Here is a 25,039-nt window from a genome sequence, read left to right on the forward strand (position 1 = left end):
ACGCCAGGGTGGGGGCGAAGCAGGGGTAGCTCCCGGCCTCCGCCGCACAGCGGCCCCCAGACGGGCCCCCGCGCGCCTCTCTTGCAGGGGTCCCAAGCTGAGGAAGCCCACTCGAGAGCCCGCGTTCTGGGCGTTCCTGTTTGCCCAGGGACCTCGGCGGGCCGGCCTGGGACCGCGTCTGCTCCTACCTGCGATCGTGCCCGTGGCCCCCCGCTTGTGCACCTGGCGGCGGGGGCGTTGTAGACCCGACACCTGCGCTACCTGATCCCTCCTCTCAGGTTACAGCCCGGCCCGCCTGCCCGACCGCGCCCTCCAGCGCCTAAGAGCTCTGTCGGCCTGACATCACCTAGAGCCTGCCAATCCCCGGCCGAACCCCCCAAACAGCCGGGAATGCCATGGGGAAGGGGGATGGCCAACTGCTGGGCCAAACCTGGCCGCCGCGCCTACCCCGCTGGCTAGATGTGGTCTTGCCCCCGCTGCATCTCTCTCCCTCCGCTCCGCGCTGAGCACCCCAGCCTCCATCCGCCAGAGAAAATTCTGACCTCACTGTGGGCACCCCCATGTTTGGCCCCCCGGAGTTCCGGGTCACGCTCCCGCTCTTCCCCTCCCGCATCTGGAAACCATCGCGGTCTGCGTAAGGGACACCTACAGTCGCGCCGGAGACTCGGATTTCAGGGGCGTCAGGGCGGGTTCGGGTGACAGCGTGGGCGTCCCGCCCCGTCGCAGCCGACCCCCACAAAGCCCAGCCAGGGAAGAAAGACAGGAGGCGGAGGGGCCAAAGGCCAAGTCACTTAGCAGGGGCTGTCCTCTGCCCCACCCTCAGTCCGAGCGTCCCCACGGTGGCCCCGGACCCTCCGAGCCCCACCCGGCCGGGCTCACGTTGCAAGGAAACGCGACACCGCAGGATTCGTTTTCTCGGCCGGCCTATCCCCTAGGCGCCCCCTGCAGCCCCGAGGCGCGGACGCCGCGACCCTGCTACTGCCCGCGGTCGGGGAAAAAGCCACGGCGGGGGGCGCGGAGCACACAAAGAGCCCTTTGTGGAGCGGCCCAGCGCCTGCCTCTGGGCACGCACACACCCGGGAGGGGCACGGGACCGCGCTGTCCTGGTGCTCTGGCTCGGGGGAGCGGAGGGGAGGGAGCGCAGGCCGGGCCACCAGTCCTGCGGCTGGGGGCTGAGAGCAGAGCCCACCAGCTTGGCCGGGAAAGTCCAGTGGCCCAAGGCACCCTGCAGGCCTCTCCTGGGCCCCTTCCACCTTCTGGAGATGAAAGGGGAAGCCACTGAGGGCCTGGTCTGAGGTGGCAAGAAGTGGGTAGGAGGGTGGTGGCCTTGCAGGGACTGTGTCCTTCCCTTCCCCCACCCGGTGGTTGTGTGACCTAGGTCACCTGTGGGAGCTGATTACTGAGCTTGGCTCTGGAGAGCTTACCTTGGTCTTGAGAGAGAACTACAAGGTCAAGGCTCCCACAGGACCTTAGCAGGGGCTCTATTCTTTACCCCAGACTCAGTCACCTGGGGTCTCAGGGGCCCTCCCCTCTCAGACCAGCCTGGTTTTCTCCTCTTGGGCAGAACTCCAGGGCTCCCTCTGGGCCTCCGCGCTGCCCAGGACTCTCAGAGATGTCCACGCCAGCCCTCTGTACCTTCCCTGCTCCAAAGCCTCAGCCAGGATCCTCTAGGCCCTGCATCATGGGTCCCTGACACTCAGAGCACCCCCTGAACTCAGCCCCTTCTCACTAGCTTGCTTCTCCCCAGGGAGAGACCCCATCTTAGGATCAGCTTGTCTATTCACCTGGGAGCTGAAGCCCCAAACTGGGGAGCCAGCCTCCTTATTAACCCCTGCCTCCAGCCCCCACTGCTGAGGGTGCTGAACCCTACTGGTGCGCCTTCCTGGTGCTCCCTTCCACCCTCCTCAGATCCTCACCTTCACTACTGCCTGCCTCTCCCACCTGGAAGACACTCCCTTGGGAGCCATTCTCCCCCTGTGCCCAGAGCTGGGTACATGTAGGTCTGTGGGGAGGCAGTTTACACGTATTCTCTGCCATCTCCAAGAGCACCCTGCTCCTCTGGGCAAGATGGGGTGAGGATCCAGCTCCTGAGAGGCATGGCTATCAGGGTATACGTTCCTTCATGCCTCTCCTGCTCCCCATCTCCCCAAAGGGTGGTAGCTATGTCTTCCTTGTCTCCCTGTCTCCAGCATCCAGCCCTGGGTCACCATGGAACTGAGCAGAAGTTTTGACTCCTGAACAGACCATTGGACCAGGACCCCCATCTCTCACCCTGTACTCACGAGATGGGCTAGCCGTTGGCCTCCACCATCCCCCATCAGCCCACACTCAGATCTGGAGGGAGGCAGGCTGTGTGTGGGGGGATTTCACTACCTCCTTCTTGAAGGCCTCGGTCTCCACATGTCGGAGTTTGTTCTTCGTCTGCAGGTAGATGTCAGCTGCCTGTAGCCCTTCCGGGGGCTTGGGAGCTGGGAAGCCTGGCGGGGGTGGGGGCAGCTGGGTGCCTGGGGGCGGGGGTGGTGGAGGGAATCCGGGTGGTGGCGGTGGTGCTTTGGTTTTCTCCACCTTGCCACGGGGCAGGTCTGGCTCTGGGCTCAGCATGTCCATGTAGCTCTGTATGTCTGCTGCTCTTGGGCTGGGAACCCCTGAGAGGGAGGGAAAGATGGGTTGGGGAGTTTCCAGAAAGGCTGACCCCTGGCTGGAGACCCCTCTTCTGCCTGGAAATGACCTGCCACTGGGGGAGGCTGGCTCCAGTGGAGCTTGGCATGCATGGCTCCATTGTGGGTCCACCATCACCCTGGCCCTGCCCACCCGCAGCCCTGCACTGTGCTCAGGTTGGAGGGGAGCTGGCCGAGGGTCTGGGCTCCAGGATGGGCTTACAGGGCAGAGCCACCTGGAGGGCAGAGGGGTGGCTCCTCAGGACAGATCTGGCAGGGCAGGTGGCAGGAGTCTGGACGGCCACACCCCAGCTTTGCAGGGTGACCGTCAGCTCTGCAGGCTACCACCTGGCGGCCTGAATCCGGCATCACACCTAAGCTAGGGCGTGGTCAGCATGTGTGGACATACGTGCCTGGCTTCTGCCTGTGTGCATTCATGTGTGTTCATGAATGTGTGTAAATCCTTCTTTGTACTTATGAATATGTTTGCATTAGACCTGGGGTCTATGAGTGTGTGCAGGTAGTATAGGTGCACACAGGTAGTATACACATAGGTGCATATATCATATTTATAGATTGTGTGTACACGTGTATAAGTGTGCACTCGAGTGTGGGCAGGCACGTGTAATGTCTGGGGAACTTGTGTGAACAAGGATGAATTGTAAGTGGGGTGCATGTAGCTTCTGTGGGTGGGAGGGTACCTGTGGATGTACAGGCATGTTTGTGATGGACACACACAAGCATGAGCGTCCCCTGTCCTCACCAGAAGCAGCGTCCCCTCCTGGTGACCTGGGCAGTCTCCAGTGTTAGCCACGGGCACAGTAGGTCCAGGGATGGCCCTGAGGGCCCCCTGGGCTGGCTCTCATCTGCTCCCCCTCCCACCTCCTCCAGGCCCACTCACCATGCACAGAGCGCTGGCCCTTGACGCTGGAGTGGCCAGAGGAGCAGGAGTCGTAGTTGGAGAGGGTACTGGTGGGCGAGCTGAGGTCAAAGTTCGGCGGCTGGACTGACATAGTGGTATTGGGAGAGGACATGCCTGAGTCAGGCTGCTTGGTCTCCAGGTCAGCGGATGGATCCCGGGACAGTACGCGGTGCTCCACACTCTGAGTGGGAGAGGAGGCCGTAAGGGCAATCCCGCCCCAAAGACCAGCACACTCTGGGCCAGGGTCCTGCCGTGTGACCTCGGTCAAGCCACTTGCCTTTCTGGGCTCCCTTCCTCGTCATGAGAAGGTCGCTTCTCAGGTTCTTCCAGGCTGAGATTCAAACCGAGCCCCCCAACAGCAGGACTGTGGGTTCCTGGGAAACTCCCAGCCCTGGTTGGTCTCAGCTCAGGGGTTGGGGACTGCCAGAAGAGAGGGTTGTGGGCTGGACCCCAAGCAAGGGCACCCATGGCATCAGCCTTCCCCTTTCTCATCAGCGGGCAGAGGGCCCAGGCTCCAGTGCAGCAAGGGGGCATAGGCACTGAATGGGTAAGAACATCTGAGCAGCTGGGGATAGGGGATGGGTGCAGAGCACCCACAACTTGCAGGAAAGACTGATCCCCCAGGATGGGCCAGCAACCCCCATCTCCCCCTGCTGGCCTGGAGCAAACTCCATCACCAGCCCAGTCCCAGTCTCCTCATGGAGCCCTTGGGGAAAGGTGGGGCCTGGGGTGGCCCAGCTGAGCTGGGGGAGATCAGCCTGAGCTCAGCCATCCCCCACCACTGCCTCTGCCCCTGCCCATGGCCTGACCCTCCCGCCTGGGAGCAGGCTAGGGTGGGGGCTCTGCTTACGTTGCCCATGCTGGCCCTGCTGCCGGCAAGACTGCTGCTTGTTCGCTCGCTGCCTCCTGCACAGGCCTGCTACTCCCTGCCCTGAGCCCCCTCCCTGCCTGAGAAGTGTCACAGGCCCCCTGGGAATGGTAGGCAGGCCTGGCACCAGGTAACAGCTCAGCGGCCACGCTCATTGGCCCCGTAATTAGGGGCTCTGCAGGAGTGTTTGCCTTTTCTGGGCCAGTATCCTCCATGGCTTGGATCTGTCACACCACAGCTGGGCCTGCCTAGTGAGGGGACCAGCGTCTCCCCAGCCCACCTGGTTCAGCGGGGCCAGGCTCTGTTGCCTAAGCCATGAGCCATGGGGAACCATAGGAGCTGGGCTGGGGTGGCAGCCTAAAGCTGCCAGCCTTCCTTGGCTGGCAGCAGTGGGCACCCAGCAGGGGTGCCCAGCCCTGACCTGTGGATAACAGAGGTTAGGGGCAAAGGCTTTGCAGCCTGGAGGGTGATGGTTTCAAATTTCATCTCCCCCACTTACTAGCTCCATGCATGACCTTTCTGTCCCTTGTCCTTTCTGTCTGCACCTAAAACTCTTTATCTGTAAGTGGGAATAACAGTACTTCCTGCCTCATTATATTGCAACAAATATTTTAAAAGTTAGTGAAGTGCCAGTGCATGGTAGCCAGTAAATACCATATGTGTCAACTGAAAATATTAATAAACAGTGCATATTAACTGTGATTACACTGTAAAGCACTAGGCAGGGTACCTACTGCAGTCAGAATTCAAGGAGTGGTTCCTGTTTGCTCATTGCCTGCAGCCAAAGCTTCCATTACGAGGCACTGTTCCCCCCCCCCCCCAAACAATTTCAGATGTTCTCAGTGGAAAGGAGCCCACCCCAGTGCAGAAATGCCCTTCACATTGTGCACTTCTGCTTGTACACCCCAGTGACAGGTTGCACTACCTGAAGCATCACTACTTTCCCTGGGTGGCCCTTTCTCGGTGTGGGGTGAGTTCTTCCTCGGGACCGGAGCAGTCTCTGACACCTGGGCCTTGCTGTGCTCTGAGGTCCCCAGAACCAGGGTGTCCCCATGTGCTCGAAGGCAGGGCATGCAGTGCTCTGGGCAAGAGGCCATTGACCCTCTTTCCCCTAGCCTCATTTCACAGCTCCTCTCATGGCCAAGCTGTCCCTTCTGAAGATGCCTGTGAAACCAGCCCTCTTTCCTCCCCTCCTGCACCAGATGAGGCAGAGCCCTGGACTGGGAGCCACCCACACCTGAGCTCAAGTCCCAGTGGGTTAGTTCATGGCTTTGTAACCATAATAAAATAATTTAAAAAGAGTAACACAGCTTTGCAATTATGAAGTAGCCATGCAGTGAGCAAACATGTAGAATAGTGATGAAGACCGGGATCTCCAGGTTAGGCCACTGGGTCTCCCCAAAACTCAGTTTACCCACCTGTGAAATGGGGACATTAGCATTTCCTACCTCAGAGGATGGTACGTATGTGTGGACGCACTCAGTTGTGCCCAACTATTTGCAACCCCATGGACTGTGAAGAGTCCACTGCAACCCCCGGTGCACTGTAGCCCACCAGGCTCCTCTGTTCATGAGATTTCCCAGGCAAGGACACTGGAGTAGGTTGCCATTTCCTTCTCCAGGGGATTTTGCCACTCAGGGATCAAACCCATGCCTCTTGCAATTGGCAGGCGGATTCTTTACCTCTGAGCCACCAGGGAAGTCCCTGGGGGGTGGGGTGGTGAGAGTTAAATGGATGTATGTGCATGTTAGTCGCTTCAGTCATATCTGACTCTTTGCGACCCCATGGACTATAGCCCCCCAGGCTCCTCTGTCCGTAGGATTCTCCAGGAAAGAATATTGGAGTAGGTTGCCATGCCCTTCTCCAGGGGATCTTCCTGACCCAGGGATCAAACCCGCAACTCTTACTTCTGCACTGGCAGGCAGGTTCTTTACCACTAGCACCACCTGAGAAGCCTGAGAGTTAAATGAGCTACTTAATACCTGGGGCAGGTGAATGCACTTTACTGTTCCCACTGTGAGTAAGTGTCGTTTATCCGAGCCTTGGGTCTCATCAGGATGAGGCTGGTCCTCTTTCCCCCGATATTTTTGCCTCCATCCCCTCACTCCCCAGTGGTCCTGGGCTGAGAGGTCATGTGGGGTAGTGGTCTAGGACACTTATTCCTGTGACCTCGGGCAAGGGCTTCACTTTCTTGAACCTCAGCTTCTTCCGTGGCAAAAGGGGTAACAACACGTACTCCTTAGGGAAGGTGGGGGCAGGGTGGAGGGGGGTGCAATGACACGGTGGATGGGGGGAACAGTGCCCTGGGCGTACCAGGTTCTCCACGGTGCGCAGGTAACGGGTGCAGTGGCTGTGGCCGTTGTAGTCCGCGAGGTCGGCGGCCGTGTACCCGTCGCGGTCGCGGACGTCCAGCTCCGCGCCGTTCACTACCAGGATCTGGCAGCACTGCAGGGGCGCGCAGTGAGGACCCCTGGCTCATAGCCGGGACCTCGGCACGCGGGCAGAGCTGTGCGACGAGCGTGGCGCCAGCAGAGGGCGCCCGCCCCTCCCGCTCTCGCCTGGCCTCCGGGCCACGCCCCGGGCCCGCCCGCGCCCCGCCCTCACCTCCAGCTCCCCGTTCTCGGCGGCGTCATGCAGCGGGGTCCCGCCCCACAGGTCGGCAGCGATCTCGCCGCCGTGCAACAGGAGCCAGCTGAGCACTTTGGCGTGGCCGCGGCTGGCCGCGAAATGCATGGCCGTGGCGCCATCCTTGTCTTTCTCCGACAGGCTCACGTCGGTGCAGCTCACCTGGAAGAGAGGGGGCGGGGCAGAGAGGGGCGGGGACTGGGCTCCAGCGCCCCTATCCCCGCCCCCGTCCCGTACAGGCCCCGCCTCCCCGGGCCCCGCCCCGACGTGTCCCCGAGCTCACCAGCCACACGATGACCGAGATGTGGCCCATCTGCGCTGCGGCGTGCAGCGGGGTCATGCCATCTTGGGCGCTCAGGTGCGGGTCCGCGTCGCACTCCTGCACCAGGTACTGCGTCACCTCTAGGTGGCCCTCCTGGCACGCCAGGTACAGGGGCGTGGCACCGTTCTTGGTTTGGGCATTCACTCCCCTGCGGAAGACGCAGCACCCACCGTGGGCTCTCAGCGCCCACCCCCCTCCAAAGCCTCCTTCGCCCCTTGACCGCTCCCAGGGAGCCCTGGAGGGTAACTGGAGAAGACCTAGTCGCTGGGCCCGGCCCCCCGACTCCCTCTGGACACAGTCCTGTGCCAGCCTTCCTGGGTGGGGGCCCTCTGGCTTGCTCCCCACCTACCCTTCGCAGCCTCCTTTCTACAGTGCACGTCTAGTGACTGAGCTAGTCTCTGCCCTCAGTAAACAACTCACCTTTTTACCGAGGTCTACAAGGATGCTGTGATCTGGCCTCCCCCTACATTTTCAGCCACATGGACCCACTGTCACTGAGTCCTCGCTGTATGACCTCTGTGTCTTTGATTACGTCCCCCCTCTGACTGAGGATGCTCTTCCCATCTCTCTTGAAGACTCAGTACAGGGACTTCCCTGGTGATCCAGTGACTAAGACTACACACTCCCAAGGCAGGCGGCCCAGGGTTCCATCCTTGGTCAGGGAACTAAATCTCTTATACTGCAGCTGAGATCTGGTGCAGCCAAATAAATAAATAAATACATATTTTAAAAAAGACTCAGTACAGATCCCTCCTTCACAAGGCTTGTTCCACTACAAGAACAGGCTTTTCCAGCCTCTGTGCCCCATACTGCCCTGGGTTCACTCCATGGGTCACCTGTCATGCCCAGTGGATCAAAACTTGTTTTGGCCTCTGCCGCCCCTAGAAGACTGAACTCCCAGAGGACAGAGTGGTAATGTCACCAGATAAAACACACAAAAAATCTGAACTTTGGATGTGTTTGGTCGCTCAGTCGTGTGCAATGCTTTGTGACGCCATGAACTGTATCTTGCCGGGCTCCTCTATCCATGGAATTTTCCAAGCCAGAATACTGGAGTGGGTTGCTATTTTCTTCTCCAGGGGATCTTCCTGACCCAGGGATTGAACCTGTGTCTCCTGCATTGGCAGGTGGATTGTTTACCACTGAGCCACCAAAGACAACATATAATTTTCTAGTGTAAGTATATGCCCACTGGGCATGTGGACATACATATTCTAAGCTGTTAATTGTTGTTTATCCAAAATTAAAATTGTCTTGTGGTTGTTGTCAGTCTGGCCACCCTACAGGTGAATGCCATCCACTGAGCATGTCCCATGTGCTGTGACACTAGCAAGCAGACTCGCAGTGAACACCCTACCTTAAGTCCTACTGTCATTCCCATTTTGCAGAGGGGCAGCTGAAGCTCAGGGGCTGTGACTTGCCAAAGGTCACACAGCTGGTAAGTGGTGAGCACACATCTGTCTGTGTGATGGAGGGCCAGGTGCACAGCAAGAGCCGAGGGAGTGGAGGAGGGGCCGTTTCCTGTCTTCACTCCCTCAGGCTTCCCTGGGGCCTAGCTTGCAGCTGTCACTGCCCCTCATCCCTGCTCCCAACTCCCACAGAAGGGTCTTAACTGGAGAGCCACTCTCAAGAAGTGGAGTGCTGCTGGGGAATAGGGACGCTGGCCTGGCCGCTGGCTGAGCCTCAGTTTTTCTGACTTCACGATGGGTGTGGACACCAGGGTATAGTTACCCTATATGAGCACAAGGTGGAGCCACAATCTAGGCCCAGACTCAGGAGCTCCCAGTGGGTCCAGGATGGAGGGTGGGGGAGAGTAAGAGCTAAGTCCCTCTGGGCTGGATCAGGACTCTGGGCCCAAGGAACTGCAGTTTTTCATCAGACATCATACCTTCCCACCCATATGCCTCCCCCATCTATTTGCTCATGACAATCACACACTCCACCCCCACCATCTACACCCTCCCTCCCTCATCCAACTGCCAGCCGTGTATCCATTAATGAAGGCACCAGGCCACTCAGTCCTCCTCGACCCAGGCCCCCACTCCGTCATCCATGCTCTCGTCACCCACCCATGACTTGGCCCCTCCCTCTCACATACCCCCCGGCCCCTCAGCTGACTTCCCCCGTCCCTAATCCCCCATCCCCGTCCACTTTCCTGACCCCTGCCCGCTACACAGGCTGCCCGCAGCCCCCACCAGGCACCCAGCCCCAGCTCTCTCCATCCTCCTGATGTGGGAACCTGCTCCTCAGACACAGAACTGCCACTGGCCAAGGCTGACACTCAGCCTGGGTCCCTGCCTGGCTGCCCCCCATTACCCCATGGTGGAGTGGGGGGATGAGTCCCATCCACACACCGTACCTGGAGAAGGTGCTGGCTCTCGGCCACCAGCCTCCATGCCCTGGTGCCAGTGTCCCCACCCCCACCCCCACTTGCCATTCACATGCTGGTGCTTCAGGAGGAGCCTGTTTAATATTTCATGACTAACACTCCATGGCCTGAATTATTCACCATGTAACCAAGGCACAAATTGTGGTGCTGGAGAAGACTCTTGAGAGTCCCCTGGACTGCAAGGAGATCAAATCAGTCAATCCTAAAAGAAATCAACCCTGAATATTCATTAGAAGGACTGATGTTGAAGCTGAAGCTCCAATCCTTTGGCCACCTGATGTGAAGAGTTGACTCACTAGAAAAGACCCTGATGCTGGGAAAGATTGAAGGCAGGAGAAGGGGATGACAGAGGATGAGATGGTTGGATGGCATCACTGACTTGATGGACATGAGTCTGAGCAAACTCCGGGAGATGGTGAAGGATAGAGAAGCCTGGTGACCCTACAGTCCATGGGGTCGCAAAGAGTCAGAAATGACTTAGTAGGGGCTGAACAACAACAACCAAGGCACAGCAAGTGTGGGGTCCTTGGGATTGGGGACTGGAGGGGCCACTGCCCAGGGCCCACTGGGCTCTCGAGGGAGGCCTGAGACAATGCACACAGCTCAGGGCGCTAGATCTGCCCGGAGCCTTGTTCTCCCTGTCCTTCCTGCTTGGCAGGTAACTCATGACCCACGGGTGTCCAGCCAGCCTGAGATCTCAGAAGGTCTCAGAAGCTGGCACAGAGCAGGACCTGAGCAGGAAGGGGTAGTCCAGCCCATAGCCTCCCACCAGGCCACTGGTTGACACCCCATCTAGAGGCTCTGCTACAAAGTAAATGCTCAGTAACCCATTCCAGAGTCACAGCCCCCAGCCTGGGAGACCCCAGAACATGGGGCAGGTTTGCTGATGAGCTGGGGTGGGAAAGGGGGTCCCGGCCTTATTCCCCTCTTCTACATCAGCTCAGAGGCAAGAAGAATGGGCACCCTCACTCTCACTGAGGAAAACTACAAAAATATGGATGAAAGACTTCCTTGGTGGTCCTGGGGCTGAGACTCCAAGCTCCCAGTGCAGGGGGCTCAGGTTCGACCCCTGATCACCCTGGTCAGGGAACTAGAGCCCGCATGCCATCACTAAGAGCCAGAGCAGCCAAGTAAATATACAAATAAATACTTTTTAAAATATGGATGAGCACAAGGAATGAAATAATGAGTTTAGATGGAGAGAAGTGAATTTATGTAGTAGTATACATACAAGCTTATGTGTATGTATATGTTACATACATGGTATATACATATACATAACTAGTTTATGTTATGTAGTATATGTATAAGTTATGTATAAGGATTAACACATAACAGGGATAGCAAGTACCATCCACTGAACGATTGCTCTGTGCTGAGCGTGGAAGGGAGCACAGTACACGTGTCCCCCATCTAGTCCGCCTAATGCCCTGATAGGGGAAGTGTTGGCATCGATTCCTTTTTACAGAGGAGACTGAGAGCCAGGCTCACTCAAGAGGCAGAGGGGGCCGTAGTGCAAGAAGGGCCTGGCCTGTGGGCTGCTCACAAGCAGCATCTTGCATCTGCTCTCTGTCCATGAAGTAAGGATAAAAATCGACCCTGAGACATTCTTGAAGAGCCCTCACCAAGGCCTAGCACCTTCCATGTGTTTTAGGATCCCTCTTCCCTGTGCCTCTGGTGGGGGGCACTGTGGGCCTAGGGTATCCAGGCTCCACCAAGCATGTGTCACGACGGGCAGTATTTTGACTGTGGGGAGTCACTGGAGCATAGGGGTGGGGTCTCGGGGGACCCCACCTGGTTCCAGCCCTTCGAGTTCTGGCCATAGTGGCGCCATGGGTGACCAGTCCAGTCCAAGCCCCTGCCCTTTGCCCTGGCCTCCATCCTGACTTTGCAGTTTGCAGGGCTAGGCATGTTCTTTACCTTCCCGGGCCTCAGTTTCCACATAGGACAAATCGGTATCACAGTGGTGGTCTCTTCATGCCTCTTGTGAGAGACAAAGGGGAAAGCTTTGGAAAATAGAAAGTTTTCTCCCAGGGAGGCAGGTCTTGGCTTCCGGTACCTCTGCCCCAGTTTGACCTAACAACCTCCTCAGGCCCCCCAAAGCCTCAACACCATCACCTCCACACTACCAGCCTCATCTGCTGTCCCCTCCCCCTCCTGAACACCTGCTCCTCTAGGTACCAACAAGCTCAGGCCAGGTCTTCTCAGCCTCCTTGGCTGTGTAGGCCCTGGATGGCCACCTGATCTCCAAATGTTGGGGTGCCCCAGGACCTCCTTTCTAAACACAGTCTGCTCCTGGTGAGGTCATCTATTTCCTGGGGTCAAAGGCCACCTGTACCTAATGCCTCTCATCTCTCCAGCTTGGACCTGGAGTACATGCGGCAACCCCCTCAGCCCATTCAACCATCCAGGCATTGAGCAGTTTCTTGAAATTCACATGCTTTTTTTTTCTTTTTAATTTTTAAAAAAATTTTGGCCATTTTCCGTGTATTGTGGGATCTTAGTTCTCCAACCAAGGATCAAACCCACCCCCTTGGCCATGAAAGCACAGAGTCCTGACCACTGGGAATTCACCCTTTACATGCTTCCACATGGAGCAAATCTCTCCACACTCCCTCACCCCACCCTTTTGGTCCCCATTTCAGTAAAGGACACCAGGCCACCCTCCCTTGAGTCCAAGCTCTAGGAGTCTTTGGAAACCCTTGACTTCTGTTACAAGTCTAAGTTTCCCTAGCAACCATCACACAAATCAAGATGTATACTTTTCTTCCTCTTGGGAACAAAGATAATATGGACAGACTGTAACTATTAAGTCACCCTGGATGACACAAAAGAAACATGGAATGCTTGGAAGGGTTTGTTGAAAATCTCCATCCAGGACTGGTGGCAGCTTACTGCAACTGTTGCCACGAGGAACAAGGACTGAGCTGCCCATGGAGGCAGACCCCAGTCACAGAACAGCATCTTCAGTATCCTCCCCACTGGCAATAATTTATTCCCCCAGGGAGGTCTGGCAGAGGCTGATCTGCACCCGTTTAGGTCTGGGTATGGGGCAAAGTCACTGGAACGGAAAGTCTTGGGCCCTTTGGTGGGTCTAGGTCTCTTATTCTCTGATCACACCTCTGCACAATGATCCATAATCAGGACCAGCCTGGGGAAGAAATGCAGCCCCGATTTAAGGAATATTCTAGAACAAACAGTTTTACACCAACCCATCAGCAAGCCTGGAATAAGCTTCACTGGTCTGTAATTCTCCCAGACTTCCAGGCCCTCCTGGCTCACCATGAGGACAAGTGTGACCGCCCCCACCCCCGCAGGGCCACTGCCCCGGCCAGTTCTACCTGCTATGCTCCCATGCCAGTCTTGACAGGGCAGGCCCTCTCCCACTCAGCTCTCACCTCCCAACAGAGGCCTTCCTGGGACTCCCCTGGAAGTCCAGTAGCTAGGACTCTGCGCTCTCAATGCAGGGGCCCTGGGTTCGATCCCTGGTCAGGGAACTAGATCCCGCATGCTACAACTAAGAGTTTGCATGCTGCAACTAAAGATCCTGTGTGTCATGACTTAAGACCCAGTACAGCCAAATAAATAATTTAAAAAGGAAAGAAAGAGGGAAAAGCCTTCCTGGACCCCTCATTTTACAGAAATCTCTCAACCACTGCCTTCAAACTACCATGGTCCACTCCACAGCACTTGTGACTCTTGAGTTGTCTCGGCACTTTCTTCCTTCATCCCAGGGACACCGATTAGGAGGCTTCCACAGGCCAGGACGGGGCAAACAGTGAAGACAGCAGAGCTCTGGCCTTTCAAACCTGGGTCAGCCAGGGCCACCAGGGCACCCAACGCACTGGTGCATGAACAGGAGCGTCTCTGTGTGTACACAGGCTCTTGGTCTGCCCCTTCTTTGCCCCTGGGAGTGGCCCAAGTCGGCTCCATGAAGCCATGAGGACTCACTACATCCCCAGCATTAACAGGGTGGGCACGTAGGCTACATTTGGGTGCTAGTTGCTGAGTGAGTAGACATAGGGGTGAGTGAGATGGGCAGCTGGGCCTGGAGCTCTGTGATGCCTCCTCGTATGTGGCCTCAGCTGGTGCATTTGCCCATGGGTCCCGGGAGGCCTGGAGGGAGTTCCATCTGAGGTCACAGGCAGTGAGCTACAGGCAGGGCCGGACAAGACCTGGTGGATTCCAGGTTCCTCCCTCCTTCAGTGAGTATTAATGAAGTGTCAGGCCCTTGGGATGCAGGATGGAGAGGAAGAGATGCTCTCATTACATGGGGAGACAGATGATAAGAGGACACGCTAAGATGCACAGAGAGTAATGCCAAGTAGTGGGGAGAGTGAGGAAAACTAGTAGGGAAGGCGTGTGTCTGTGTCCTGGGGGCATGACAGTCTGAGGAAGGCACAGGGAGCAAAGACTTGGAGGGGGAAGGGAGCAACCCTGGGCTCTCTGGGGAAGAGAATGGGAATGACCCACTGCTGTTGTTCAGTCACTAAGTCATGTCTGACTCTTTGTGTCCCCATGGACTGTAGCCCACCAGGTCCCTCTGTCCTCCACTATCTCCTGGAGTCTGCTCAAATTCGTGTCCATTGAGCAAAACGTGATCCACTGGAGAAGGAAATGGCAACCCACTTCAGTATTCTTGAAGTGGGTTGACCTGAGCAAAGGCCAGAGGTCAGAGGGCACCGGCCTGCTGCAGGAGCAGTAAGGAAACCCAAGAGACAGAGCAGAGTTGGTGATTAGGGAGCAGCTGCAGGTGAGGCATGGGGGGTCCAGAGTGAGGAGGGCTTCTGGACTGCTACAGGACGTGGCCTTCCCTATCAGTGATGGAGAAGCCTGTGGCCTGACCAGGGATCTGATCTGTGGTCTCAAAGGTAGGTAAAGGTAGACAGGAAGAGGGCAGAGAGGCCAATTTGGGCCTGGGTGCCATGACAGGCTTGGATCAGGAGTTACCTGTGGGCCATGATTCCATCAGGTCCCTCCTTTCTCAGAGCCTCCCGACCTGGATCAGTGTCCCCAGTGTGCCAGTGTGGGCTCCCCCAGGCTCCGTTGCCCAGGGAATCTCAATACATACAAGGGCAGACCAGGGAGTGGTAACTGAGAGTGAACTCACCCCACTGCCTGTGGTAGAAACAGATGCCTGTCAGGGAACAGCAGCCCCAGTCCCAAGCAAAGGCCCCCAGCCTTCTAAGGGGGAGCTGAGCCATAGGTCTGGGGCTCCCTAGTATGTGAGCAGCTGAGGCTTCTTGCTTGAGGTCAGGGCTGCCTGAAACTTCCAGCTGGACAGAGCTCTAGGAGCAGCCAGCTTCCATGAAACTCAGCACTACAGAAGGAAAACAGGCATCCCAGATGAACATGAAAGGCCCTAAATATTGGCGCCCGGGCCAGGAGTGGGAAACTCAAGCTCCAATACTCTGGCCACCTGATGTGAACAGCCGACTCACTTCCCCGATGCTGGGAAAGATTGAAAGCAAAAGGAGAAGGGGGCGGCAGAGGATGAGATGGTTGGATGGCATCACCAACTCAGTGGACATGAGTTTGAACAAGGAGATAGTGAAGGACAGGGAAGCCTGGCAAGCTGCAGTTCATGGGGTTGCAAAGAGTCAGGCATGACTGAGCAACTGGACAACAACAAGAGGGGGAGACAGACCCAGAGAGGAGGTGCAGCTTGGTCAAGGCCACACTGGGAGCCAGTGGGACCCCGGCCGGTCATCAGCCCCTCGGAGACACCATTTCTGTATCTACAGCCCCATGAGGCAAGGGTATTTGTTTGGTTCACTGATGTGCCCTGGGCACTTGGCCCAGAGCAGATGCTCAATAAATATGAGTTGGATGAGGGGACTTCCTTGGTGGTTCAGTGGCTAGGACTAAACACAGTCCTAATGCAGGTGGGCTGGGTTCAAGCCCTGATAGGGGAACTAGATCCCACGTGCCACAACTAAGGGTTCACATGCCGCAACTAAAACCATTATGTGTACGGCAGCTAAGACCTGGCATGGCCAAGTACATACATAAGTAAAAATAAATAAATATTTTTTAAAGGGATACTTAAGGACTTCAGGAAGGTCATGTACACACTGCTATATTTAAAATGGATAACCAGCAAAGACCTATTGTACAGCACATGGAACTCTGCTCAATGTTATGTGCCAGCCTGGATAGGAGCGGTGGGGTTTGGGGGAGAATGGATACATGTATATGTATGGCTGACTCCTTTCGCTGTTCACCTGAAACTACCACAACATTGTTAATCGGCTATACCCCAATACAAAATGCTTTTGGTGTTTAAAAAAATTAAAATTAAATAAAAAATGTAAGCCACTAGTTACGCGAGTCTGTCTGTAAAATGGGCTGATTATAGAGCTACTGCCCATGGTGAGGCTCAGACGGCTGCTTCGTGTCAGACCCCTGCAGGCACTCAGCAGGAGGGAGCTGGTTAGAAACCTTTGGGCAGACTGGTTTTCTGGCTCTCCATGACTGGTAGACCATGGCAGGGCCCCAGGGGGAAGACAAGGCCTGGAGCCCTGCCCGCCCCCTACTCCCCCCAGCTTCGATTCTCAGGCCTAAGCATCCCAGCAGAGCCCAGGGCTCTCTTCTTGTTACTCAAGCCCCCGGAGAGCACACGGCTGAGACAGAGTAAGCATGAGACAGTTCCTGGGCCCCAAGATGCTGCCGCCAGGATGGTCAAGAGCTCTGAGGGCTACCTGGTCCTCATCCCCTCTGTGGTCCCCCTCCACCAGACACTAGTGCCCTTGGCCAGGAGAGCTGACCCTCCTGACTCCATCTCCCTCAGACCCAGGGCCTGGGACAGCTCTGGCCCAGTTCCAGCCAGCCCCCATGCCGGCAGCTTAAGAACTCTTTCCCCAGGGGGCTCAGAGGGAAAGTCCCACCGCAGCGGCCGCTGAGTCGAGGTGGCAATTCCTCTTCCTCTGGGAGGACTTGCCCAGTGGACTGGGAAAGATTGGAGGAGGGGTGGGTGGGTATGGGCCATTCCCGCACTCTCCAGTCTTTCCCAGTGCCCCCAGGCACAGCCCATCTTTGGCCAGGCCCTCCCCTGAGGCCTTCCAGCCCTCCTGCTCCTCTGCAGCTTGTCAGAGCAGCCATGGCTCACGGCTGCCCACAGCCTCCTGCCCAGGATCAAGTTTCCCACTCAGTAGCAGCTCTTCCTCCTTCACCTGCCGCCAGGGAGAGCTGAGCCCTCGTGAATAATTCACAGCGTTTCACAGCAGGCTCATGAGAGCAGAGCCCAGGTGGCCTCCCCCAGAGCCAGGCTCCCTGGGTCCCCTGACTGCACCCTGCAGCCTGCCGCAGCCTGGGCCTCTGCCCCTCCGCAGCCCCCCAACTCTTGCCCTGGGGTCCCCAGCCTTGGGGAGCAGGAGTCTCTACCTCTGAGTAGGGAGTGGGTGCCAGGCCCCAAGTCATCCAGCCAGCAGGCCCCACCTCAATTCCCAGCCCTCTCCCCCTACCTGAGCCCAGTCTGACTGTCACACAAAAGTACCTCCTCATCAGCCAAGCCACACATCACTGTGGGAACAGAGCCCCAGGCCTCTGTCCACTTCCTTGAGATTCACTGGGGGCTGGTGGCTCATCGGTCCAGGCCATCTGGCCAGAGAGAGGGTGCCAGGGCCCAATCACAGCCAGCCTCACTGCATGGCCTGGGAGGGCTCTGGGTCCCTTAGGCCCAGAGTCTGCCAGGGTGCCCCCAGCATAGTCTGAGCCTTCCTAAGGCTGCAACCCCAGCCCGTGGAGGCTTGTCCTAAGCCCCAGACTTCTCCATGAGGATGGGCCCGGGGGCCAGCCTAGGGCTTCACCACCACCTCCATCAGTTCTTCTGGGGTGTGGGCCCAGAGGTCCTCAGTTCACACCACTGGAGCTAAGTTGGCACTGCCATCAAACTGGCTTCCTGGGACCCACCGTGTGCAATGGGGGAGGCTGGCAGGTGTGAGAGGATGACCACAGCCTGTCTCTCCCCTCTCGGGAACTCCGTGTTGGGTGAGGGGGTGGGGTGAGAACCACCGAGGTGGGGACAGACACAGGTACAGTGCTCCAGTCCTTACCTGGGAGTCTATCAGGGAGTCTGGGACCAGCCCCCAGGGGTGCTGACGGCTGCAGGGTGGGAGCCAACACCCGAGGGTGCCTGGGGCACTCCTCCTTGAAATCCCACTGATTTTGATGTGACCCAGACCCTGGCTTGTCTGGAGGAGGAGGGTTCACTCCAAAGTGGTACCCAGTGGCTTCTGGTGGGGATGGCTGTGAGACCTTTGCCCCGCAAGGTGCACCTGCTGGTCTCCCATTAACCAAACCAGGCGCCCTTGCTTAGCAAGAACAAGCCAGGCCCAGCCATCCTGGGCCCAGCCTGGGGGCTTTCAGCTACGCCACCTGCACACCATGTGCCTCTGCCCAAGGGGCTGCCCACTGGAGCCACCCTGCCACCCGGCTGTGGGGCCAGCCTGGCCTCCTGCCTGCTCCCTGGCGGGCAGTGGCCACCCCACCCCCTCACCCTCAGGGGTGAGGACAGGCCGTCCCACCTTGTAGCTCTCAACCTGAGGCTGGGTCCTTTATCTCCACTTATTTCCCAGGTGTCCCCTTGAACTGACAAAAGTCACCAGTGAGAGCTCCCACCTCAGGTCCCAGGGTCACTGGTGTCCCACTCCCTCTGGGTCTGGGTGGTATCCTCCCCCGGGACCCCTGCTTCCCTCCAGGTACACCTAAGACCTGGCTCCCTCCTCCCCAGGAACTCCATGACTCCCAGGATCTATACTGAACCCCATTCTGCTGCAACCCCACCCCACCCTGGGGTGCACCCAGCCTATGGCTCAGCTGCTTTCTCTGATCAACCGCTTGCCCAGGGCCCCAGGGGGTTTGAGAGCCATACCCCCCTGGTTAGTGGGAATGAGCTACTGGCCACAGGGGAGGACAAGCTGCTCTGTGATAGGCCAGGAGGCAGGGCGAGGGTCTGGGCAAAGGGCTACCTCCCTTCACTCTGGATAGCAGCCGTGGCTCCTCCTTCTTGACTAGAGTCTAGGAGCTGCCCCTATGCCCCATTTAGATCAGTCTTGCAAATTAACCCAGGCCAGAGCTAGAGGGCTGCCTGCTGCATGCTGGTAAGGATCCTGGGGAGGGGAACTGGTCTGTATGGCCATCTCCAGAGCTGGGGTGGGCTGGGGAGGATCTCCCTGCAGGGCTCGAGGCTTGTGGCTGTGGGCAGCCCACCAGGAGGGGAGAATTGTCAGCTTGCGTAGGCGTGGTCTCTGGCCAGGCCCCTGGCCATGGGATGGCCCAGAAGCAGTCATTCCCCCGGCATGCTGGAGAGGGAGACAACCTCAGGTATCCCCCAGAGCCCCCGCCAGCCCACCCAGAGCCCCCTGGAGAAGAGGGTCCTTACTCAGGGTGGGACCTGACGAGAAGCCTCAGGGAGGGGAAGTCTCCTTTGGCGGCGGCATAGTGAACAGGCAGGGCGCCGGTGTCCGTGGCCATGGTAGGGTTCCCACCGCCGTGACGCAGCAGCCAGTTCACCACCTCGGGGTGGCCAAAGCGGGCAGCCAGATGCAGGACTGTGGCACCAGAATTGTCTCTGTCCTGTGGGAGGAGACCTCGTTAGTCCTGAGCCCGGTCCTGCCTCGCTCAGACCACTTCCTGCATCCCACCAGCCACCAGGGCCCCTCTGTCCTCTGGCGCCTGACTGGCCCCCTCTGAATCTCAGTCCTCAGGGCAGCACCACGCCTTGCATGCTGGGCTCTCACGGCGCCTGCCATTGTCCCAGCAGGAGCGCCTGTCTGTCACCCAGATGCTCAGGGAATACCCAAAGGAGTCACTGGGTCAGGAAGCGTGGCTACTGGGCCTGCTCTCAGAGTGAGGAGGTACTCCCTGCACCTAACCCTGCCCCCTCCCTCGTCCCCCCTCGCCCTCCCCCTCCCCAAGTATCCCATAAAAAGAGGCCTCAGGGTTGATGTACCTCCAACACCCCAACCTCAGTGCAGAGAGCTGCCCACCCCAGCAGACTCCCTGTTCCCAGCCCCCAGGGAACAGACTGTGTCCCTGTGGAGGAGGAAGCCTCTGGCTACTGGTGGGCAGGACCCAGGCAGTTAGCCAGTGGTGGTAGGTGTGGGCTAGAGGCAGCCCCGGGGAAGGGCTTGAACAAGATCCCCTCCCAGGCACTCCAAAGGAGACAGGCCAATGCCCTGGGCCCAGGAGTGCTGATAGCATCTTCTGTGAACATCCAGGTGTGTGTGTCTGTCGTGGGAGGCGGTATGTGACCTGCAGGCCAAGGCGGGGAAACACGGAGAACCCAGGAGTCTGGACTCAGAGGCTCGGAGTTTTGGAGAGTGGGCACTGGGTCTGGAACAGAACGAGCTCCCAGCACCCAAGCACGTGGGATGCTGGAGAGGTAGGCAGGGAGCCCAGCAGGGGCACGGGGAGTGGGGTGGGGCAGGGTGGAGGCAGGCACTGTGGGAACAGGTGTGGCTGAGGCTGCGGGAACTGGAGAGACCCTGAGCTTAAAGAAGGTGCATCTCAGTTACAGGAGAACTGCTGAGGCTCCTCCAAGTGAAGAAGTGTTGGTTGTTTTAGTTGTGTCCAACTCTTTGCAACCCCATGGACTGTAGCCCTCCAGGTCCCTCTGTTCATGGGATTCTACAGGTAAGAATACTGGAGTGGGTTGTTAGTCCCTTCTCCAGGGGATCTTCCTGACCCAGGGATCGAACCCAGGTCTCCTATACTTCAGGCAGAATTTTTTACTATCTGAGCCACCAAGGGAAGCCTCTAAGAAATGCAGGAAGTGAGGGGGCAAGGGAACAGGGCCCAGGGGCACGGTGGGGAGGTCACAGTCAGACTGTGGGGTTGGGGACAAACAGACTGGCTGATGGGCTAGAACACAGGCAGAGGAAGGGGAGGCAGAGAAACAGCCCACAGGAGGCAGAGGACGATGCTGAGAGGCCTGTGTGCAGAATGCCCAAGGAGGACCAGAAGACTGGTTTAGTCTGTCCTCCTGAGCCCAGCAGCTTCCCTCATGGCTCAAACAGTACTAACACTCTGCCTGCAATGCAGGAGACCTGGGTTTGATCCCTGGGAGGGGAAGATCCCCTCGAGAAGGAAATAGCAACCCACTCTAGTATTCTTGTCTGGAGAATCCCACGGACAGAGGAGCCTGGAGGGCTACAGTGCATGCGACCACGGGGTTGCAAAGAGTCAGAGGCAACTGAATAACTAACACACTTCCTGAGCCCAGTGGACAAAACTGGCTAGCAGTGACCTGGACAGGCCCACAGTGAAATATGCCCTGCACTCCAGCTCTTGAGAAAAACCCTCCTTCCCATCGGGCCTGGGGACAGTGGGCCTGAGGGTCCAGGGGATCCTGATGGCTCTGGGCCTCTGGGTGGGGGTGGAGAGGGAGGCCCCAGGAAGGAGAGGATCACAGGCCTGTGACCTGTCCCCAAGATCTCAACAGCTCCAGAGGCCCCAGAAGCCTCACGTGCTGTGGCCTGCACCCTAAAGCTGCTTATCTCCCCAGGCTGAGCAGGGCCCAGGATCGAGGTCATCCTCCCGTACATACACACTTCCGCCCCCAGCACCCAAGCTGGCTGGGGCTAGAGGGCGGGGGACTTGATAAGCTGGGCACAAGGCCACCTGCTCCTCTACCTCCTTTCCAGTGGCTGGGGAGGCTTCCGGTCAAAGCTGGACACCGGAATCAGGGAGGCGTGCCACCTCCCAAAAGGGTGGGGAGGCGCCACACGCCAGGAACTCCTGATAGCAGAGCTGGCCGGGAGATAAGGGGCCTGGTCATCTTCCAGGAAGGGTGGGATGGGGGGCCTTGCCATCCTGAGGCTAAAAGGTGGGGGAAATGGGGCCTGGCTATCCCTACGGCACAGCCGGTCAGCTCAGAGTCACCCCTGCCTCCTCTACTACAGCCAGTTAACACAGTGGTCTCTTGCTAAGAGGAAAATGAGTTCTGTCCCTCCATCCTTGGCTTTCCCCCACAATCATAGGATCCTGCAAATTCTGAACCCAGCCTACAATCCTACAGGACCTGGCCCTGCTGGCTCCTCCCTGCCTCATCCCACTTCAGACATGCTCACCTCTTTGCTGTCCCCGTCACAGGACAGAATGTGTCCCCCTCAGGGCTTTGTACTTCCTGCTCCTTGTGCTCGGAATTCTCAGGTCATCACCTGGCCACTTCTTCCCCATCAGCCAAAAGTTCCTTCCGAGGTCACCCCTCGGAGGGGCCTTCTCTGGCCACCTTGCCCAAGCAGCTCCCTGATGCTCCCCCCACATGGCCTAGCAGTACCTGGTGGTACCTGGCTTACTCTCTAACCTGTGTGTTTGCTGTTCAGTGTCCTGATGGACTGGCAGTTCCAGGGGATCAGGAGCACACCTGGACCCCAGGCCTAGACCCTGCTGGATGCTCTTGTTTCTGGCAGGACTGAGCAGGAAAGCTACACACCAGACCTGAGCTGCCTCCTTTACGTCCCACTCAGGAGAGGCCAGACTGGCTAATACCAGCCCTGCGGCCACTGAGTGAGACCAGGTGGGGTCTCAGGGCAGGAAGACTCAGGCTAAGCTGAAGAAGCTGGGAAGTGGGAAGGTGCTGATGTCCTGGGATCCGCTCAGATTGTGGGAAGGACCCCATTTACCAACTCCCCCACTCCTTAGGGAAACATGCAACTCAACCAGAGGTAGGCTGCAAGATTTTGTGCACCACCCTTCCCAGACCTGATCCTGAGGGACATGGGCTTCTGACTCCAGGCCCTTTGTTCCCCCCGCCCACTCTCCAGGACTCCCTGGATCAGTGCGTTTCCCACACCCTCACCCTTAAATGCTATCCTGGTTGAGCCCAACTCCATTCTGGTTTATCACCTGGTAATCTTCTAGGTGGTGGCCAGCGCTTGCCAGAGCATCTGCTCGGGTACTCTCAACCCAGGAGCCCACCCTGCCCCAAGTCCTTTGGAGGGAACTCCAAATCAGGTTTGGCTCCGCGGTGCCCCAAACCATCCATTCTTGAGCCACGAGGGCTCCAAGCCAGAACTCCTTCCTGGGGAGGAAGCCCCCTCGGGGGCCCAGTGAGCGGCGCAAACTCACATGCACTCCGCAGCCTCCCTGCGAGAGCAGCCACTGCAGGCAGGCGAGGTGACCAGTGGCGGCGGCGTCGTGGGCCGGCGTGGCGCCGTTGCGCGCGCGGGCCGCAGCGGGCAGACCGGCCTCCTCCACCAGGAAGCGCAGACAGTGCAACTTGCCGGCGCGGGCAGCGTGGTGCACCGGCAGCGCGTCCAGCGGGTCGCGCAGCGAGGGCTGCAGCAGGCGGGCGGCGTGCAGGGACCGCAGCACGTCCAGGTCGCCCTGGCGCGCCGCCTGCAGCGCCTGCTCCAGGGCCATGGTGCCGCCTGCGGCGCCTCGACCTGGGCTCAGAGCGTCCCTCGAGGCGCCATACAGGGAGAGCCGGCGGCCGGGCCGTCTGGGCCTGCGGGTCGGGAGGCGGAGCGGCTGCCGGCCCGGCCTCTGTCCCGCGTTGCCTCGCCGGCTCAGCTCGGCCTCCGCCGCGCTCTGGGGCACGGGGCACCCGCGGCGCCCGGCTTAAGGCTCGGGCCTGCCCCCGCCCCCGCCCCGCCCCGCCCCCGACTCCGCCTCCGCTCCGAGCGCCGGACTGCGGCCACAGGGGCGGTGCGCCCAGGGACTTCTCTCCTAATTTATTATACCTCCGGTCAGAACGGAGAACCCAGAGGGTGATCAGACTGGGCTCGAATTCGAGAGCCGTCCAGAGCGTCCAGACGAACTCATTTATCAATCCCGTGCCAGATGGAGGCGCTGGGGACACAAGCCAGCAAACAGTGACCGTGTGATCAGAAAAAGAAAACGGGGAGCTAGGGAGTGAGTTGTGGAGGCCACGTGGGCAGGCGGGGAAGGGCCATCTGGGAAGGGGCGGTGGGCTGGGCTTTATTCGAAGGCGCACAGAGGAAAGCCCCAGGCCTGAGAGACTTGGGGAGCAAGGGCCATTCACCAGGAACCGGCCTAAAAAGTCCTTAAGGAGTTCTGGGTCTATGCCTTGGAGGGTGGCACGGGTGCTGGGTCCTCAGCCTTTCTGGGTCCCCCAGACCCTGATAACTGTCCTCAGATTTCAGATTTCCCAAGGAAGGGTGAGAAAGAAGGGGAAAAAGATGAAGGCCTGGTGTACTCTGGTTTCCAGTCCTAGAGACCCTGGGCTCAGAGACCCTGGGCTCAGAGACCCTGGGCTCAGAGAGCGCCCAGAGCTACCCTCTGGGGTGGGGGAGTCAACTGTGAGCTTGGGGCCCTGAGGCTGCCAAATAAAGAGAGACAGAGAAGCAGGCTGCAAGGGCTGGGGAGAGGGAGGGGGCCGGCACAGGGGAGGCACTCCAGAGCAGTCACCCGGGGAGCAGGCCTGGGACTCCTCTGCAAGGGTGCAGGATGGCTCTGGGAGGGCAGTGGGCCAGGAGAGCACAGGTACGCCAATCTGCCTGCCTGCTTGGCCAGAAGCCCTTCGTGGGAGCTGGAGGGAGGCCCTGCGGGCTGAACAGGAGAAAGAACTGCTGGAAGACGGGGCTGTGTAGCTGTGAGAACTCAGTCAGCACACCCGGCGGCCTTGAAACATCCAGTGTCCTTCCTCCCGATGGGACTGACCCTTCCTCACCACCTCCCCACTGGAGCCCTGTGAGTGCTCTGCCAGGGGCTGTTTTACCCAATGGCTAGTGGGACAGGCACAGGATGGTGCTGGAAATGCCTAGAGTGAAGGGGCCTCCAGGAAGAGGTGTGTGTATGTGTGTGTTTTAGTTGCTCAGTTGTGGTCAACTCTTTGTGACCCCATGGATTGCACCACGCCAGGCTTCCCTGTCCATCACCAACTCCCAAAGCTTGCTCAAACTCATGTCCATTGAGTTGATGATGCCATCTAACCATCTCATCCTCAGTTGTCCCTTTCTCCTACTGCCTTCAATCTTTCCCAGCATCAGGATCTTTTCCAGTGAGTCAGTTCTTCTCATCAGGTGGCCAAAGTATTGGAGCTTCAGCTTCAGCATCAGTCCTCCTAATGAATATTCAGGACTGATTTCCTTCAAAATGGACTGGTTGGATCTCTTTGCAGTCCAAGGGATTCTCAAGAGTCTTCTCCAACACCACAGTTCAAAAGCATCAGTTCTTCGGTGCTCAGTTTTCTTTATGGTCCAACTCTCACATCTGTACATGACTACTGGAAAAGCCATAGCTTTGACTCGACAGACCTTTGTCGACAAAGTAATGTCTGCTTTTTAATGAA

General features: G+C 58.2%; 1 protein-coding gene across 4 annotated transcripts in view; it reads right to left on the bottom strand.

Annotated features, from left to right (window-relative positions):
• The window catches only part of ESPN (espin), a 33,767-nt gene extending 10,450 nt beyond the window's left edge, over positions 1–23,317 (bottom strand). For all 4 annotated transcript variants that reach the window (XM_069544795.1, XM_069544797.1, XM_069544794.1 and 1 more), the window contains exons 1-7: positions 22,855–23,317; positions 19,166–19,359; positions 7,356–7,542; positions 7,052–7,234; positions 6,761–6,892; positions 3,559–3,760; positions 2,374–2,645 (exon numbers count right to left, since the gene is read on the bottom strand). In XM_069544795.1, coding sequence (XP_069400896.1) covers positions 2,374–2,645; positions 3,559–3,760; positions 6,761–6,892; positions 7,052–7,234; positions 7,356–7,542; positions 19,166–19,359; positions 22,855–23,148 — 1,464 coding nt within the window. In that variant the 5' untranslated portion in view covers positions 23,149–23,317. The remainder of the gene's footprint in view (positions 1–2,373; positions 2,646–3,558; positions 3,761–6,760; positions 6,893–7,051; positions 7,235–7,355; positions 7,543–19,165; positions 19,360–22,854) is intronic.
• Between the last annotated feature and the right edge of the window lie 1,722 nt (positions 23,318–25,039).

This window comes from Ovis canadensis, chromosome 12 (assembly GCF_042477335.2).
Source record: "Ovis canadensis isolate MfBH-ARS-UI-01 breed Bighorn chromosome 12, ARS-UI_OviCan_v2, whole genome shotgun sequence".
NCBI classification, from domain to species: domain Eukaryota; kingdom Metazoa; phylum Chordata; class Mammalia; order Artiodactyla; family Bovidae; genus Ovis; species Ovis canadensis.